At 43.0% G+C, this 16,818-nt stretch overlaps 1 protein-coding gene across 2 annotated transcripts in view; it reads right to left on the bottom strand.

The window, feature by feature from the left end:
- Window positions 1-16,818, bottom strand: part of fancc (FA complementation group C) — a 38,897-nt gene that overhangs the window by 698 nt on the left and 21,381 nt on the right. The window contains exons 5-14 of one of the 2 annotated variants that reach the window (XM_084054864.1): window positions 16,478-16,585; window positions 16,290-16,354; window positions 15,293-15,457; window positions 15,052-15,196; window positions 10,104-10,159; window positions 9,479-9,578; window positions 8,195-8,270; window positions 6,408-6,513; window positions 5,077-5,251; window positions 1,227-1,439 (exon numbers count right to left, since the gene is read on the bottom strand). In XM_084054864.1, the coding sequence (XP_083910990.1) occupies window positions 1,227-1,439; window positions 5,077-5,251; window positions 6,408-6,513; window positions 8,195-8,270; window positions 9,479-9,578; window positions 10,104-10,159; window positions 15,052-15,196; window positions 15,293-15,457; window positions 16,290-16,354; window positions 16,478-16,585 (1,209 nt within the window). The remainder of the gene's footprint in view (window positions 1-1,226; window positions 1,440-5,076; window positions 5,252-6,407; window positions 6,514-8,194; window positions 8,271-9,478; window positions 9,579-10,103; window positions 10,160-15,051; window positions 15,197-15,292; window positions 15,458-16,289; window positions 16,355-16,477; window positions 16,586-16,818) is intronic. The other variant, XM_084054865.1, reaches the window with a different exon arrangement.

Genomic DNA, 16,818 nt, shown 5'->3' with positions numbered 1-16,818 from the left:
ACGATTTAAAAAGAACAACATTTAACAGTGCACCCTTTATGCACTCTGTGTATTTTCATATAAGTGAGATCATTTACTTTCCTGTGAAAACGCAACATCTGGACCCACAATGCCCCCCTTAAGTAGCACACACATTCCATGTCATGTTTTCTGAAATGTAGTCCATCCAGGCCAGACAATTCTTCCACGATGCTAAAGAGACTATGTAATTACGCCCCCAAACATTTAATTTTACTCTGATAGACTTAAACACTTTTTGTGGAGCTCTTACAAAACTTTCCAAACTAGAACCCTGTCCCTGATACCCTTCAGTTGTAATAAAATATTTTGTATTATTGCACATCAAGACTTAACCATGAATGTAATAACTAGACAATCTATAACACGCAAAATAAATATTCTTTGGCCTACTGGCAGTGTGCACAAGGAAATGTGGTCCATCAGTTTGCGAGATTAAGTCCGGACACAGACAGAAAGACAGACCGACACTATTTACTTCTGGAAGGTTCACCTATAGATGGCTAGACTCCTGCAGACGCCATGCCGTAAAAAGAAGAATGACAGTCCTTACATACCGAGGACTATTTCAGCCAAACATATATTCTTTCAAATTGCTGTTTGTGTCATCCACACATAATGCGAATACTATGCAGAGATAAAGCAACAGAATTTATTTTTGGAACAAGGTCGATTTTTCACCACAAATACAAGCATCAACCTGTATGAATGAGGGATCACCTATGTGAATAGTTTGAATTGAAATATTTGCCTAAGCATTTTCGTATTGTTTAGACCAGTGGTTCCCAAACCTTTTAGCTCAAAGAGAAATGAGATGTTTGCCCGGGACCCAAACTAGTGAAAATAGCAGATCTACAAGCTCATAACGGGTCGCTGCGAGCTTGCAGCTCTGCTATTTTTACTACTTCTTAAGAATTTGTTTTCAAATTTTGGGAATTTCTTCCATTCATTTTATTCATGAAATTATTTTTGAAACATTTTTTTATTTGTTTCCAACTCATGAAAATGTGTGATTTTTTGTTGAAATATTTAGAAAATCTTTCAAAATTATAATAATGAATGGAAACAAAAAATAAAGGAATATTCACTCGCGACCCACGAAAATGGATCCGCGACCCACAAATGGGTCCCGACCCACTGTTTGGGAAACAGTGGTTTAGACCTTGAGAGACGTAGACCGTGGGAGACAATATGGATGGTTTCCTCACCGTCCGTACAATCTCTGTCGCTCCGCTCAAAGGGACCGTGGAGAGAACAGCGAAGTTGACCAGAAGGCTGAGGATCAATAGTGGGGCTAGGGACAGTTGCTCAGTGCGGGACAGGAGCTCAACCAATGGCTGCAGGTAGCTGGAAGGTTGGTGAATACCAGTGGACACCAGAAAGGGGGATCTGAGGCGCTCCCACACTTCTCTGGCTGCCACCTGGGAGAAACAAGGTAACATGCATGCCATTTACACACTTACTGTATGCTGCGTTCACACTGCCAGCTACAAAGATACAGTCTAACATTCATTTTCGAAGGAAGCCAGCGACATGAAGATAAAAAAGAATCAAGATGCATCCGACATTTGTAGCTGCTACAAAAGCTACAAAGCTACAAAAAAGTTGAGCTGGCTTCAACTTCAGCTACAAAGATACAAATATGCTGTGTAGCTTTGTAGCTTTTGTATCTGCTAGTGTGAACGCAGCATGAAACCCTACTTTATGTACAGTACTTCAGTTGACTGGAGTCCCCCAGGGGTCTGTACTTGGCCCCATCTTTTTTCCCTCAACACAAAAATTAGCCTATCTACAAGCTCACAACACGACACCTTGTGACCTTGTAGATGTTCGCCTCTTAATGACATGCCCAGAATAGGGAGGGACGCTACGGTTCATGTGGTTAAAAGTGGATGACGCTGAAAACTATTTTCCCTCTGTGGTCATCTTTCCTGACAATGAAGTAAATAATAAAAATATAATGGTCCCGAAAGACGCTATAAGACAAGTCTTCCTGGATTCAACGGGGAGACGGAGGGACAGGAGACGGAAAGGTGAAACTCAGACAGGCTGGCCAGATGCACTCGATGAGAGATCAATACCCCATAACCCTGCCCCCATATCTGTGGTGTGCACTCTCTCTCTCTCTCTCTCTCCCCTTGCTCTCTCTAATAGGGGTCATCCATAATTAATCCCTTAGTGTGTTATTCATCCTTCTCTCAGTCTATTCCTGAGCCTGCGGCAGGGACAAGGCTGCCGCAACTGACGCAGGCGATGCACGCTGTCAGACACCATACATAGGCACAGACAGAAATAGACATATAGACATGAAGAGGCTACTGTCATCACACCCACCACCTGATCTGTATGTGTATTCTTGGTGCTAAGCATGTGCACGTGCGGCACTGCACCTGTGAGCTACCGTACATGGGCATCACATCTGACCCCTGACCCTCAGCAAAGGAGCCCCCCAGGGACGCGTACTCCTTATACACTCATGACTGCATAGACCACGTACAGCTCCAATGTCTTCATCAAGTATGCTGACGATAGGCCAGATTGTGAACAATGATGAGTCTGCCTACAGGGATGAGGTCAGATCACTGCACTCTGGTGCAAGGACAACAACCTCGCCCTCAACGTCAACAAGGCCAAGGAGCTGATCGTGGACTTCAGGAAGCCGATGAGAAAGCACGAGCCTATCTTCATCGTTGGAGTTGCAGTGGAAAGTACACATCGAGGAGGAGCTCAAGTGGGACACACACACCACACACGTGAGGGAAAAAAAGCTCAGCAATGACTATACTGGTTTCGTCGCCTGAAGAAGTTTGGAGTGGCCCCCGCATCTTCAGGCTGTACAACAACAGCTCCATTGAAAGCGTCCTTGTCAGGCTGTGTCACTGGCTGGTATGGAAACTGCACCGCCCGTGAACAGAGGAACCTACAGCGGTGGTGGTGCGATCAGCACTCATAAATTTAGAGTAGCCATTTAGAGTAGACAAAAAGGGGGTAAGTATTTTTTACCCCCTTTTTTCTACCCAATTTAGTCGTTATGCCAATTAATTCCTCGCCACACATTTCTGTGTTGCCACTGCTGTTGTATCCTACCGACTCACCTGCCAGTGAGGAGCCCCCACCAGGAGGACGTAGGGTCTTCGTCCTACTCCTCCCGCCCAACGCTCCCTGCTAACAGGTGCCGCCACAGCCCGTAGGAGTACGTGCAGTGACAATTATCAACCTCCCTGACCGGCTTCCCTCCCCCAAACACGGGCCAATTGTGTTCGTGTGTAGGCACTCGACAAAGCAGCACCACGGTGGATACAAAAAAAAGGAGCAACATTCAAAATCCCCTCTAATTTTCTTTTTTTTAGACCTGGAACACCGATACTTAAAGGACGACTTCACCCATGTTCAACCTGTCTGTGTTTAGAAACCCGTCTACCAGTGACATCATCGATGGGGGATCGAAGATAATAGAAACTACAGGCTTTCTATTATAACGGAAGCCATTATTCTCGCGTTAATAAAGTTTGAAATAAAAAATGTGAAATATTGAAGAAAAAAAAACCTTTCCTAACGTTGATGTCACTGGTAGACGGGTTTCTGAAGTGTCCACAGCCCTCCTATGAGACACAGACTGAGTAGAAAAAAATTACAGAATTTCATCAGGAGCATTAGTGAGGATCTATTATGAAAGTCATCCTTTACAGTGCCTTGCGAAAGTATTGACCTCCCTTCACTTTTCCCACATTTTGTTATATTACAGCCTTATTTTTACCCAACATTCTCCACACTATATCCCATAATGACAAAATATATTTTTTATTTTTTTGCAAATGTATAAAAAATTGACCCCCTTTGCTATGACACTCAAAATTGAGCTGAGGTGCATCCTGTTTCCACTGATCATCTTCCTTGAGATGTTTCTATAACTTGATTGGAGTCTTGATTGGGATTTAAATTGATTTGACACAATTTAGAAAGGCACACACATGTCTCTATCAGGTCCCACAGTTAACAGCACATGTCAGAGCACAAACCAAGCCATGAGGTCAAAGGAATTGTCTGTAGACCTCTGAGACAGGATTGTATCGAGGCACAGATCTGGGGAAGGTTACCAAAAAACTTTCCGCAGAATTGAAGGTCCCAACAAACACAGTGGTCTCCATCATTCGTAAATGCAAGAAGTTTGTAACCACCAGGACTCTTCCTAGAGCTGGTCACCTGGCCAAACTGAGTAACTGGGGGAGATGGGTCTGGGTCTGGTTTTGTCCAAACATTACACTTGGCTTTCAGGCTAAAGAGTTAAACCTTTGTTTCAACAGACCAGAGGTCTACTTTAAAGTACCTTTTGGCAAACTCCAAATGGGCTCTCATGTGCCTTTTACTGAGGATTGGCTTCCGTCTGGCCACTCTACCATGAAGGCGTGATTGGTGGAGTGTTGCAGAGATGGTTGTCCTTCTGGAAGGTTCTCTCATCTCCACAGAGGAACACTGGAGCTCTGTCAGAGTGACCATTGGGTTCTTGGTCACCTCCCTGACCGAGAACCCAAGACCCATCTCCCCCAATTGCTCAGTGTGGAAAAAGTGAAGGGGGGTCAATACTTTCGCAAGGCACTGTAACTATACCTTTCAATCCGGGAACCCCTTTTGGTGTAGTTGTCGCTGTATACAGTATATAGCAACATACAGTTTTGTGATTTATTTTAATAAACATTTTAGTTTTTCAGAAAACTGAAGGCGTTTTTAGAATCGGCCTCAGGTCTACAGGAAATGGCTTAAATTGATTATCGAGATTTTTTTTTATAATTGATTAAATCGATTGGTTTGATTAACTGCTGCACCTCTAATGGCATTAAACATTATTTTAAGGCTACCCCAAGAGCATCTGTGCCATAACATTGATCCCTTAACATTCTCCTCAAGTATATATATAGATTGCAAGTGCAACTCTCATATATGAGAGGTTATGAAAACCCAAAGCATTTAAGAAAAAAGAAAGTTTGACCATAACACAAAAATGTATGTGACTCATGTAAAAAAATAAGACGCTTTTCTTGGCTTGAGATGTGTTCTTACCAGCTGTAGGGTCCTGTGGTGCCCCCTGTTGGTGGGGTGGTGGTAGAAGGTCAGCAGCCACAACAGTGCACCACAGTCCTCTGGGTCTGCAGACACCAACAGCTGGACAGCCACCTCCACCCAGTGGGCACACTGAGCCAGCAGGAACCATGCCTCGAAAACAGCCCACTGACCCCTATGGGATGGGAGGTGAAAACACTCACTGGCACTGCTCCATCTAGATTCTAGAAGGTTGATTAAAAGTTTGGCTGATTAAAAACCCAGACTGCCGACGGAGGGTTCAAGGTGGATCATCATGAGCAACGCTGCAGGCAATGCAGTGTTGCACATTGTGTGGGCTACTGAGCCTAAATAATAAACGCGGTTTTCAGAAGAGACAGTAGAGACAGATGGAGATGGAGCGGAAACAGGCAGAATATTGGGTTCGATATCGGGCGTGAAACATAAACAAGTGAGCAACGCGGTGAAAGATAGTGAGCGAGTGGGCGAGCAGAGCGAAAGAACGCCAGACAGCTGCAACGTCTCGGGCACGGCCTAAAGTTAGATGAGGGATAAAGATCTCTCTCTCAAATTTCCCTAATACCCATCATTAGAGCTCGCCTCTGCTTGTACACCACCACCCCCACCACCAAACTTTAACAGCAGTCTTCTGAAGGCCCTGGCAGCTGCATCCCCCGCTCGGAGCGACACAGAAATGCTACTTTCCCACCGCTGGCTTGCAACAACATTTTGGGATTTCTTTTTTTTTTTTTTTTTTTTGCACGGTGCTCCGGAATGAATCGGTGGTGGGGGATAATGGGCCCTGTTAAAAGCCGCAGCTGGAGGGGTATAGCGAGTCAGCCGTCTCCATCCCCGGGGCCACCAACCGCATCTCAGTTTCCCCTCCTTCTCTCCGTCTCCCTCTAATCGCTCATTCCTCTTTTTTTATAATTTTTTATATCTACGTCCCTTATCCTCTCTCTTTCTCGGTCTAAAGCCATCCAGTCGTCATTCGCTCGTTTTTCTTTCTAATACGGTGTAGGTTTTTCTTTTGCCCCTTTCCCTCCCCTCACTAACCCGCCTTCCTCTCTCCTTCTCTCTCCAATGCTCATTTGCTCGGCAGCTCTCTCTTTCCCAGGCTAATAGCCTCTAATGAGCGCTCGGAGGAGCCACACCGCACGCCAGAACCTCTCCGCTGTGATGCATGGGGGAAAATATCTAGCTAACCGCCCCCTCAACAGCAGCTAATGGAAATGAGAACACTGCACAGGCATTCGGGAGGCACACGTAGTAGGAGGCACACACATTAACACTTTTCTCTCGCTCTGGCTTTCTCGTTTGCTCTCTCTCACCTGGCGCCTCCATCTTCACCCCCTTTCTCCTCCTCCTCCTGCGTTAGTCTCTGCAGGGAGCCACTTAGCCAGTTCAGGTGATCTTTCCAAGCCTCCCGGGGCATTTCTGAAAGGAGAGACGTGCAAATATGGATCAATCATCAACCGCACGATTCACTCACAGTGTACCATGCCGAATTTAAAACTTTTCAGAGAACACACGCAACCGGGAAAGCATCTGTGTCATTTTAGATTTTACAAGCCGCGCTGAGACCTTGTACATCGGCTATTTTTGAAAAATCTTTTAAGTGTAAGCGAAAAAAAAGTTTGAGAACTACTGATTTAGAAGGCATTTGTAGAATCTGCCTCAGGTGTTAATGGGTTAAATACATTTTATGGAACCCCTCTGGATGATCAGAATGGGAGTATTTTCCCAGGCCGATGGTATAAACAATGTAATTTGTTACATTGTTTATACCAGCATGAGCACCACTACTGATTTCCCTACTCCACCCAGGGACACGCACACAAATCCTAATCCTAGTAAAACTTTAGGCCCTTCCACTTTTCACTGTACCATTCTGTCACCGTCCCCTGGTGAAAAATAGCCCTCCATCCCGTCCACACGACTGATAATTAACTGTGGAACTCTGGCCGGACGCCAGCGTGTCCCTAAATGCCCCCCCCCCCCTCCCCTCCTCCCCCCCACCGCCACCAACATCCATTCATGTAAATCACTCCTGCCTACAGGGCTGGTCTGGCCATGCACTGATAAGCGCCGCTGGACCCTCACTCTCATCCACCATACGCCTCCACAGTGGCACAAAGATACCTATACAACACTCTAACAGTGCCGAGGAACCGCACATTCACTTCGGGTCATTTCAGTTTTTTTTTGTTAACGCATTAAAACCGGGCACGCATACTGTGTCATTTTAGATTTTTAGCTATAACCATTATTTTATACTTTGGGCTATTCAAAAATAGCAGGTACGAGCTTGTAGATCTGGTGTTTTTTAAATATCTTGAAAAACAACATTTTGAACTCAAATCTTTGCTTTTGGAGGTCCCTGGAACAAAACATTTTTCAATTAGTTTTAGCTTTAAAAATATATATATATTCAAAGACTTGCACACATTTTCACGATTCTTCCAAAATAGCAGATCTACAAGCTCATAGCGCGGCACTCGGTGCCGCGCTATGAGCTTGTATATCTGCTATTTTTGAATAGCCAAAGAAATCTTAAAATGACACAGCTGCACTCCCCGGTCTTAATGGATTAATGAGCAGATTAAATAAAGGTCAGTTGGTCTATTTGTCTACAATGATCGATGGTTCTCGTTTAGGCTGCATACAGGAAGGTAAAATGGCAGCAAATATAAAATCTCGGTGCATTCTCGTGGGAGCAAAGCGGGCGAGAACTTCTCTTAAAAACACCTAGTTAAAGAAAACTTCACTTCCGTTCGCCAATCAATCAAAAACATTGATCTAAGGCGAAAACAGTGACGGGTGTTAACTACCTACTATCGATCTATGAAACACAAGACAGCCATTCATTCTGCTGGAGGCCCACTCTGTTTACACACAGTTAAAGGATACCCAGAAGTGAGGTTCTTTCTCACAATACAAGGACACTGTACTTAGGCATCAGAACACGCGCACACACACACACACACACACACGCACACTCACATGCACGCACGCACACTCACACAGACACACACACACACACACGCACGCAGGCACGCACGCACACACAGTGACAACACATTTCGCACATGCAGTCATTTACTGTACACACACTTGCCTGATGGTTGGGTTAGAAGAGGAACCAGCAGTTTGTGTGGGGCATTTGGGAAAAAGGCTTTCAGGGACATGCACCCCTGAAACAAAACAATATAGTCATTACGTTGTGGTTTGCGAAGCTAAACCACTTATTTCTGAATCCATTCCCCTGTGCAAATCTCATTGAGCTCACAAACTCGGCACACAATACAGTATTTCGGCATCGCAGCACCATAAGACAACACTTTGACAGGAAGGCTATTATGCCTCATTGATGTAGTGTGTGCTAAAGTGTAATGTTGTGTGTACTAGGCAACGTTTAGTGCAGCATGAATACCTCCTGTGGAATGAAAAGCGACTGTGCTACAAGTACAGTCGCTGCCATCTAGTGGTTAAAGCACAGCTTAACTTTACAACACAGGGATTCTGCCACACCAGTTCAGTCTATAGGGCTAGGCAAACCACCGAGATGGAACTGGTCATCAGAGAGACTAAATATCAGAAAAATATAGCACATTATATACTGTAGTTGTGTTTTCCACCATGTACGTGACACCAACGTGTCATACGCCCTATACCAGTGGTTGCCAAACTTTTTATCTCAAGACCCAAAAGAGAAATTAGACGTTTGCCCGGGACCCAAACTAGTGAAAATAGCAGATCTACAACCTTGTGGATCTGCTAATTTCACTATTTCTTAAACTTTTTTTTACATTTATTTATGGAAATTAGATTTTTTCATTTACTTTTGATAAATGTTGGAATTGTTTTTAACTCTCTCAGTGCCAGACCACGAGTTATCCCGAGTTTTTACTGAATACCCTCCCTGCCAGAATGAAAAATCCCGAGTTGAAAAAAAAAATGTTTTTGGAAAAAAGTGTTCAGAACCCAAGATATCATTATCTGAAGATTTGCAGCTCCATCCACCCCTTGTTTAACTTATAACTGAAAAAGGCTGTATCTCGCTTCCTAAGCACTTTTTTTTTTACTTTAAAAAAAAAAAAAAATGTTGGCACAGTTCGCAATATTTTTTTGTTAATTTTTTTTATCTTTAGAATGAATATATATATTTTTTATTTATTTATTTATTTAGGAAATGGAAAAAGGGAGATATTTACTCGCGACCCATAAAAATGTGTCCGCGACCCAAAGATGGTTCCCGACCCACTGTTTGGGAAACAGTGCCCTATACCCTCCCAAGAGAGCGTGCCTGCATGTGTGTGTGTGTGTGTGTGTGTGTGTGTGTGTGTGTGTGATTCTATGTGTTGATTTACACACTACGTTGGTTGGTGACCTCTAGGTGTACCTGAGACTGCAGCAGTGTCAGTTCCCTGAGGAAACAGATGGTGAAGGAGCTGAGCAGTGACAGTAAAGCCTGACTCCCTTCCACCTGCTTCAGGATGGACCTACAGGACACAGTTACAAAGTGCAGCTTTAAGTACAATTTTCAATACCACAATGTAGAAATACTCTTTTACAAGTAAAAGTCCTGTATTAAAAATGTTGCCTGAATAAAAGTACAAAAGTATTGTACTTAAATAAATAAATAAAAATAAGTGGTTAATGTATGTTTTGTATTAAGACTATGAATCTAGAAAGTAACAAGTAAACAAATGTTTTCAAATAATTGTAGCAGACGAAAAAGCATAACATTTGCCTCTGAAATATAGTGGAGTATAAAGTATAAAGTATCAAAAAATGGACATACTTGAGTAAAAAAAAGTACTTAAGTACAGTACTGGAGTAAATGTATTTTCTGCCACCGCTAGTTTTAGTCATGAGTGTGTGCCCCTACACTGGGAATCACAGTTCAAACTGAACGTAATGACCATCTAGCTACCTACCAGAGGTGTTTCTAAAAATAAAGTAAATGAAAAACAAAGTTACAATATGTCTTTAAAAGGACACAGAAACTACATAATTACACTCACCTGAAAATGTCATTCACCACCAAGAACAGTGAGCAGTGTACAGAACAAGCTTTAGGCTGGAACACACAAAAACAGAGATTCATCACTTTATCTATGCTCACTATATTAGTTTAACCATGAATGTGACACACACACACACACACACACACACACACACACACACACACACACACACACACACACACACACACACACACACACACACACACACACACACACACACACACACACACACACACACACACACACACGATCAACAACTCCACTTCAACTTCCACTAGACAGGAAACCCAAAAATATAGAAACGCAATATCAAACCAATTGATGAATACCCTCTTGAAAGCTTTGAGCCCTTTATGTCTGTAATTCTCTTATCTACAATCAACTTATAAATAGTAAATAGAGACTTGAGAGGTCTGCTTTACTGTAAGAAAAACAACTAAACCACTGGGTGTCACTGTTGCTACATCTGCCAACATCTGCCAAAGTTCTATCCTATCTGTTCTCCCTAATGGGTTATCACTCAAATCATCTCTCTCCTTCAATCATTCTTTCTTTCAGTCTTTCTCACACACACACACACACACACACACACACACACACACACACACACACACACACACACACACAAAGCCTAAGTCATACCTCATCAAACAATTGTGTTTTGCTCGCCAAAAACACGATTTTTCAAATGAAGCGTCGCATTTTTTCGCTCTAAACTTTCAGAGAGCACCACCATCATACGACGAGGTTTAAATTAGGCTTAATGCGGGCCCGTCATGTGTTTTACATTTAACACATTCTAAAAACGCCCCTGCACAAACATTCACCAGCTGCAGTGTACATGCCTGCCTCCCACTGCACGTTCATACATGGAGCACAAAGAATTTCTAATTATTCTCCTGCTATCCTCTCGCTCGCATGGTGTGGGAGGGCAGTAGTAAATGTAAGTCCCTCTTCACTGTACTTTTCCAGGCTACCTTGGAGATACCGTAAGGCTTACTATAGGAAGGACACATGTAGATTACCCCTGTGGCTTTGATCCTACAGCATGACACAACATGTATAATAAGTGTAATAATTTGTGTGCCTGAAGAGATAGAAAGTGTAAGCTGTTAAGTGTCAAGAATCACGTGTACATCTGGCCTTGGATCGAGTCGCATGAGAGGCCTTCTCTCGTTCCACTGTGTGCTTCTCTCTCAGACTGTCTCAATAAATATGTAATACGAAGGCCACTCTGCTTTAAACAAATAAATGAAAAGATACTGATTTCTGCATTAGTTTCTCATGAAGGGACAACATTCTACAAATGAAGCCACTCCCGCTCAGACTGGGTTTATTAGAGCAGTGATTCTTAAATTTCAAGGACCCACAGTTTGATAAGCATTAGAGCCCCCAATTGACATGGTTAAAGAATACATTTTTGAGAGAGAGAGTACAAACAGAACCAAATGGAACTGCAAGTGTCCATTTTGTTCCGTCTGAGTGACAGACCCATAAGTGTAAATTTGGTTCCGGACCCCATGTTAAGAACCACTGTAGGACATCTACCTCAGAAGCACTGCAGCAAGGAGTGTCATTACTTTCTATATACACAGGTATGTCCCCTTATCACATTTTTGTGCTATAGCGGCTGTTAGCTCGGTCACACAGAGGACTAGCCACTGTCATAGTGAAGTCAATAAGAGAAAACAGAACCCCCTGGTGTTTCTGTGATGTTATTACAACACAAAAATGATTCTCCTTCAACTCGCCATCTTCCTTCGTTCTTAGGTCTGCTGAACTACTGCTCCTCCTTTCTTGTCCACTCGGTTTTAGGAAATAATGTGGCAAAACATTAGAAGACAGACTGCGCGCACGTGTGCGTTTGTGTGCGTGCGTGTGTGTGTGTATGCGCGTATGTTCGTGTTTGTATGTGTATGTATATATACAGTATAGGCAGACAGACATCTCAAGATGATGGGATTAAGTGTAATCAGCGGCATAGTCCATTGTCCAATACATGCAGCTGTGCCAGGTCCCACACACACAAACACACACACGTGTGTATCTGTGGTATATATGTGTGCCATCATGGTTTCCCCCTAGTGAAAACAGATGGGATTTTTAGCATCCTCCTCTGTACCTTACCGCTAACACTTCAAGGAGGTCAATTACACCATGCAGCAAACATCCTGTTTTTGGCAGCCGGGCCCAGGAAGTGAGTGTTTATTGTTATTGGACCCGTGTCTCGCTGGGACACGTGGGGGGGTGGGGGGTTAGCCCAAAACAGGAATGTGAGCCTAATTTCACGTTTCCCATTTTTGATTGCAGTTTAAACAACCAAGGGAGAGGGAGGCAAAAGGAGAGACAAGCCAGTTGGCCACTACGTTTTTTTTTTTGCACCCTCAAACACTCGCACAAACACACACACATAAACATACACATTTGAGATCTAAACAAACCCGAAGGGTCGATGAAACCCAAAACGTATGCCTCCCACCCTCGTTAACAGACACACTGAACATGATGCAATTTCTCAAACAAATGGTGTGTGTGTGTGTGTGTGTGTGTGTGTGTGTGTGTGTGTGTGTGTGTGTGTGTGTGTGTACACTAGGAGTGTCCAATCAGAGATGGATGAGGGAGAATAAACAAATAGATACATGCCAGTAAAGATAAACACACGCGCACGCATGCACACACACACAAATTCAAGCACAAACCCGCACAGATGCTCAGCTGAGGGACACTGAGCTGTTTACAAGATCCTATGTATGCCTTTCCCCCACCATGCACAGATGATTACCAGCTCTCTCAGAAACTCAAGATGACGGGATCAAGTGTAATCAACGACGAGTCCTATGCTGTACATGAAGCTGCACCAGGTCCTATATATTGGTTCTCTTTGCCTACGAAGGCTATCTGAACCTTCCAGAACCTGTGAAGTTCCGTAATATTTATGCTGTTTTAGTTTCAAGGAGAAGAAGGTGAAAACATCCGCACACTGGTTTAAAGCTCCCAAACTGTATTTTCTTTAATGCCGTTGTTTTTGTTTCCCTCATAACCAGAAACACCCCTGAAGGGGTAGGTATGTCATAAAAAAAACTATATTTTCACTATTTAAAAAAAATAAAATAGTGGTATTGTGTTGCTATAGCGTTTGGTTCCAATGTTGTCATGTCAGCTTGACCAATCCAGAGCATCCGCACCGCTTGCTCCTCCCATGGATTCCCAGAACTCTGGGTTAGTACTGCCTCCTGAGCAGGGCCCACGTTAGGCTCTGAGACATTATGTGAAACCAGGCTGTAATGCAGTGGTTCTGAGAACATTATGTGAAACCAGGCTGTAGTGCAGTGGTTCTGAGAACATTATGTGAAACCAGGCTGTAGTGCAGTGGTTCTGAGAACATTATGTGAAACCAGGCTGTAGTGCAGTGGTTCTGAGAACATTATGTGAAACCAGGCTGTAGTGCAGTGGTTCTGAGAACATTATGTGAAACCAGGCTGTAGTGCAGTGGTTCTGAAAACATTATGTGAAACCAGGCAGTAGTGCAGTGGTTCTGAGAACATTATGTGAAACCAGGCTGTAGTGCAGTGGTTCTGAGAACATTATGTGAAACCAGGCTGTAGTGCAGTGGTTCTGAGAACATTATGTGAAACCAGGCCGGGCATGGCTGTGTGTCCGTAACTTTACACGGCACACCCAGCTCTTTCGCGGTTGGGAAACGCTGCTCTAATCCTTAAATAAATGTGTTAAACCTGGTGATTTTGCTATTTTTATTAGGAGGAAAACCCAGACTGGATCTGCGGATCCGGATCTTCAAATAGAAAAATCAACAGGAAGTTAACATTTTTATTTAAAAAATAAACAGTACTGGGTTTTGTGATGTTCTCTATATTGTCTGAATAGCTTTGTTTGTGTTCGTTTACGTGCTAAAAGAGTGACTTTGAGACCTGTTTCACCGTACAATGTAAGTCAATGAGGAGCATATTTTGAATCATCAATTTCTAATCAATGGAGCAATTATTTTTGATTTATTGGTATTGCCCTTTAACGGGAGCAAAGGTTCACACAATCTACCCCAGTTCCCTCCCTGACCAACTAGTAGGACTCACTAGTGCATTGTGTCAAGACATAATCGCCTGCCTTGCCCAGCTACTAACCTGCCAGAACTGCCAATTGGGCAGGCACATTACCACTGCACCACCCTGAGCGCCTTTGTGTCATGAATCCTCTATTTGCACCAAAATATCTGATATAGTTAAAACTAGATACAGTCTAAAAAGTAGCCAATGGTCTAAAGAACATGTTATTGTGGTAGAACTTTTATATGAGACCCTCTTCTTCAAAATCATTGGTTGTATCCAATAAATCTATCATCATTTCAGACTTTTTGGACTAGATAAAACAGTTAGATAAATGATGTTGCAATTACCGGAGCAGTCATGGGAAAGAGAGTTCAGTACTTACTTAGCATGGTAGGGATTGTGTAGAACCAGCCAAATGATGTGAGATGCTGTTTGGAGCTAGCCAAATGATGTGAGATGCACGCAGAGCAACACCAAATTGACGACGTTAACCATGCAAGAATAGTCTATAAAAGCCCATCAAATAGAGAAATGGGAATTTTCCGTGAGGTTTGAAAATGAAGAGCACAAATCCCTAGCATACGTTAAAATGAGTAGTCATTAAATAACAGTTTGGTTTCACAGTTTACAAAGCAGCTCAGAGTATATTAAGTGTGCAGTGATATGTAATGCTGGGCGCTATAATGCAGGACAGATGAGTCAAACTGGCTGAACTGAGTTTGGATTATATTATTGCTTTCAACTGCAGAGGCCAATTTAACATGAGCTTTTACAATCCAATCTAATTTGTGCTGTGGCTGAAAAGGTAGCAAACCTTACAATTTAACTGTAGTACAATGGTACAACATTCTACATACAAATACACTGAAAACATCACCCACCAGTACTGATTGTGACAGCTGCTGCTCTATGTTGTGTGGCGTAGCGAGGGCAGACTCGACCAGGCTGAGTGCTGCCCCCTCCAGGCTGGGCAGATCATGACACCAAAGAGAAACCAGTGCCTGCTCCTCCAGGACCAAGCACTGGCTGAAAAGACAAGTATTATTCAATCCAAATGTTGTATTACATGTATTGATACAATTTGGCAAACTATAAGTCTGATCAAGTCCCTGAAGCACTTACCTGGAGTAGGCGGAACTTACAGCATTCAGGAAGTTTTGGCAGAGGGTTTCCCTAACACAGGTCACTGGCCGCTGCAGCAATGCTCCAATAAGAGGTGCCGCCTCAGGACATGTGACCAGTGGAATACAAGCCTGAGATGCAGCCAGAACATGGTCACATGAACACCTGCACAGAGTTATTCACATTAGGACAGCCAAGAACAATGATTACCGTCATCAATTGATTTCCTGCCCCCGAGAATGATGTTAGAGCAAAATGGTCACTGTGTGAATATGGTCAATGGTATACAGACCATAGCATCCCCAGCTCTCTTAAACACATGAACCCTAGTATCCCTATTCTGGGCATGTCGCTTTGCGATATGTTGTGAGCTTGTAGATTGATTGGCTATAATTGTTATTTGACAGTAATAAGTGTCAAAGTAAGTATATTGTTTTAAGTGGTTAAATTTAAAGATGACAGATTCATAAAATGTTCTATTAATTCTAATTAGAAAAGTAGAAATAGGAAGTCTTCTTGAGTTTTGAGAATGTGGTTAGAATGCTAGTGAAAGGACTTCATCTATGCTGGACCTGCGGTCAACAAATATTATGTGGGGAATAGGGTTGTCACGATTACAAATTTATGTTGACGATTAATTGTCAGTCTGGAACATTATGAATAAAATTACATTTCTGTTTGGCTTTTAGCCTTCGTAAACAAAAGTTGCACAGGGCAGATATGACAAACAAGAAATATTTAATTACTTTATACTTAATAAACATTAATATTGGAAATAGCCAATCTATAATCTCAAAACACGTCGTGATGCAACGCGTTTTGAGCTTGTAGATCTGCTATTTCCACTATTTTTGACATTCAAAAAAATGGAATGGAACATGGAATTGATTATGACGATTATGTAAAAATGATTGCGATTATCTAAGATAATTGTGATTGGACGATTATGTAATAATTGTGACAGGCCTAGTGGGGAAGAGCCTGATCTTTATACTACCTCTGATTCGTGGTGCCCAGAGTGCTGCAGCTCTTCCCAATCTCCCGCAGCAGCAGTCCCACCGTCTGAGAAGTCAGGAAGAGGACAGGTGCCATGATGCAAACTGAGACCAATACACAAATGCACTGATATTGACGACGACAGACTGAAACAAAGTCTCCTGAATGGTCACTACCGAGATCCAGTACCTTCCTCAGAACTCTGAGATGGTATTCTGTTGATGGGACGCCCATGTGCTTCACTAGTGCCTGCATGGCGGTGCCATCTTCTTCTGTGGCGAGCTGACACAACACATTCTGCAGGGGAGAGAGCGGGCACCACAATGTGCAGCAGATTATTGGTGCTTATTATGAGTACAGTACATCTTAAACTGCGGACGAGACTTTGATTTGTCCCATGATTCATAACATCAAAGCTAATTAGTTACTGTAAGTATAGGATGACTCTGCTGTTGGCCTCGGTGTGTTTGAACCACACGAAGAGTGGAGAAAAAGGCATTCCAGCGATTACAAGAGGCAGAATGTATGGA

This window comes from Gymnoscopelus microlampas (assembly GCF_963454915.1).
Source record: "Gymnoscopelus microlampas genome assembly, chromosome: 4".
In the NCBI taxonomy this organism is placed as follows: domain Eukaryota; kingdom Metazoa; phylum Chordata; class Actinopteri; order Myctophiformes; family Myctophidae; genus Gymnoscopelus; species Gymnoscopelus microlampas.
This window is presented reverse-complemented; position numbering and strand designations above follow the sequence as displayed.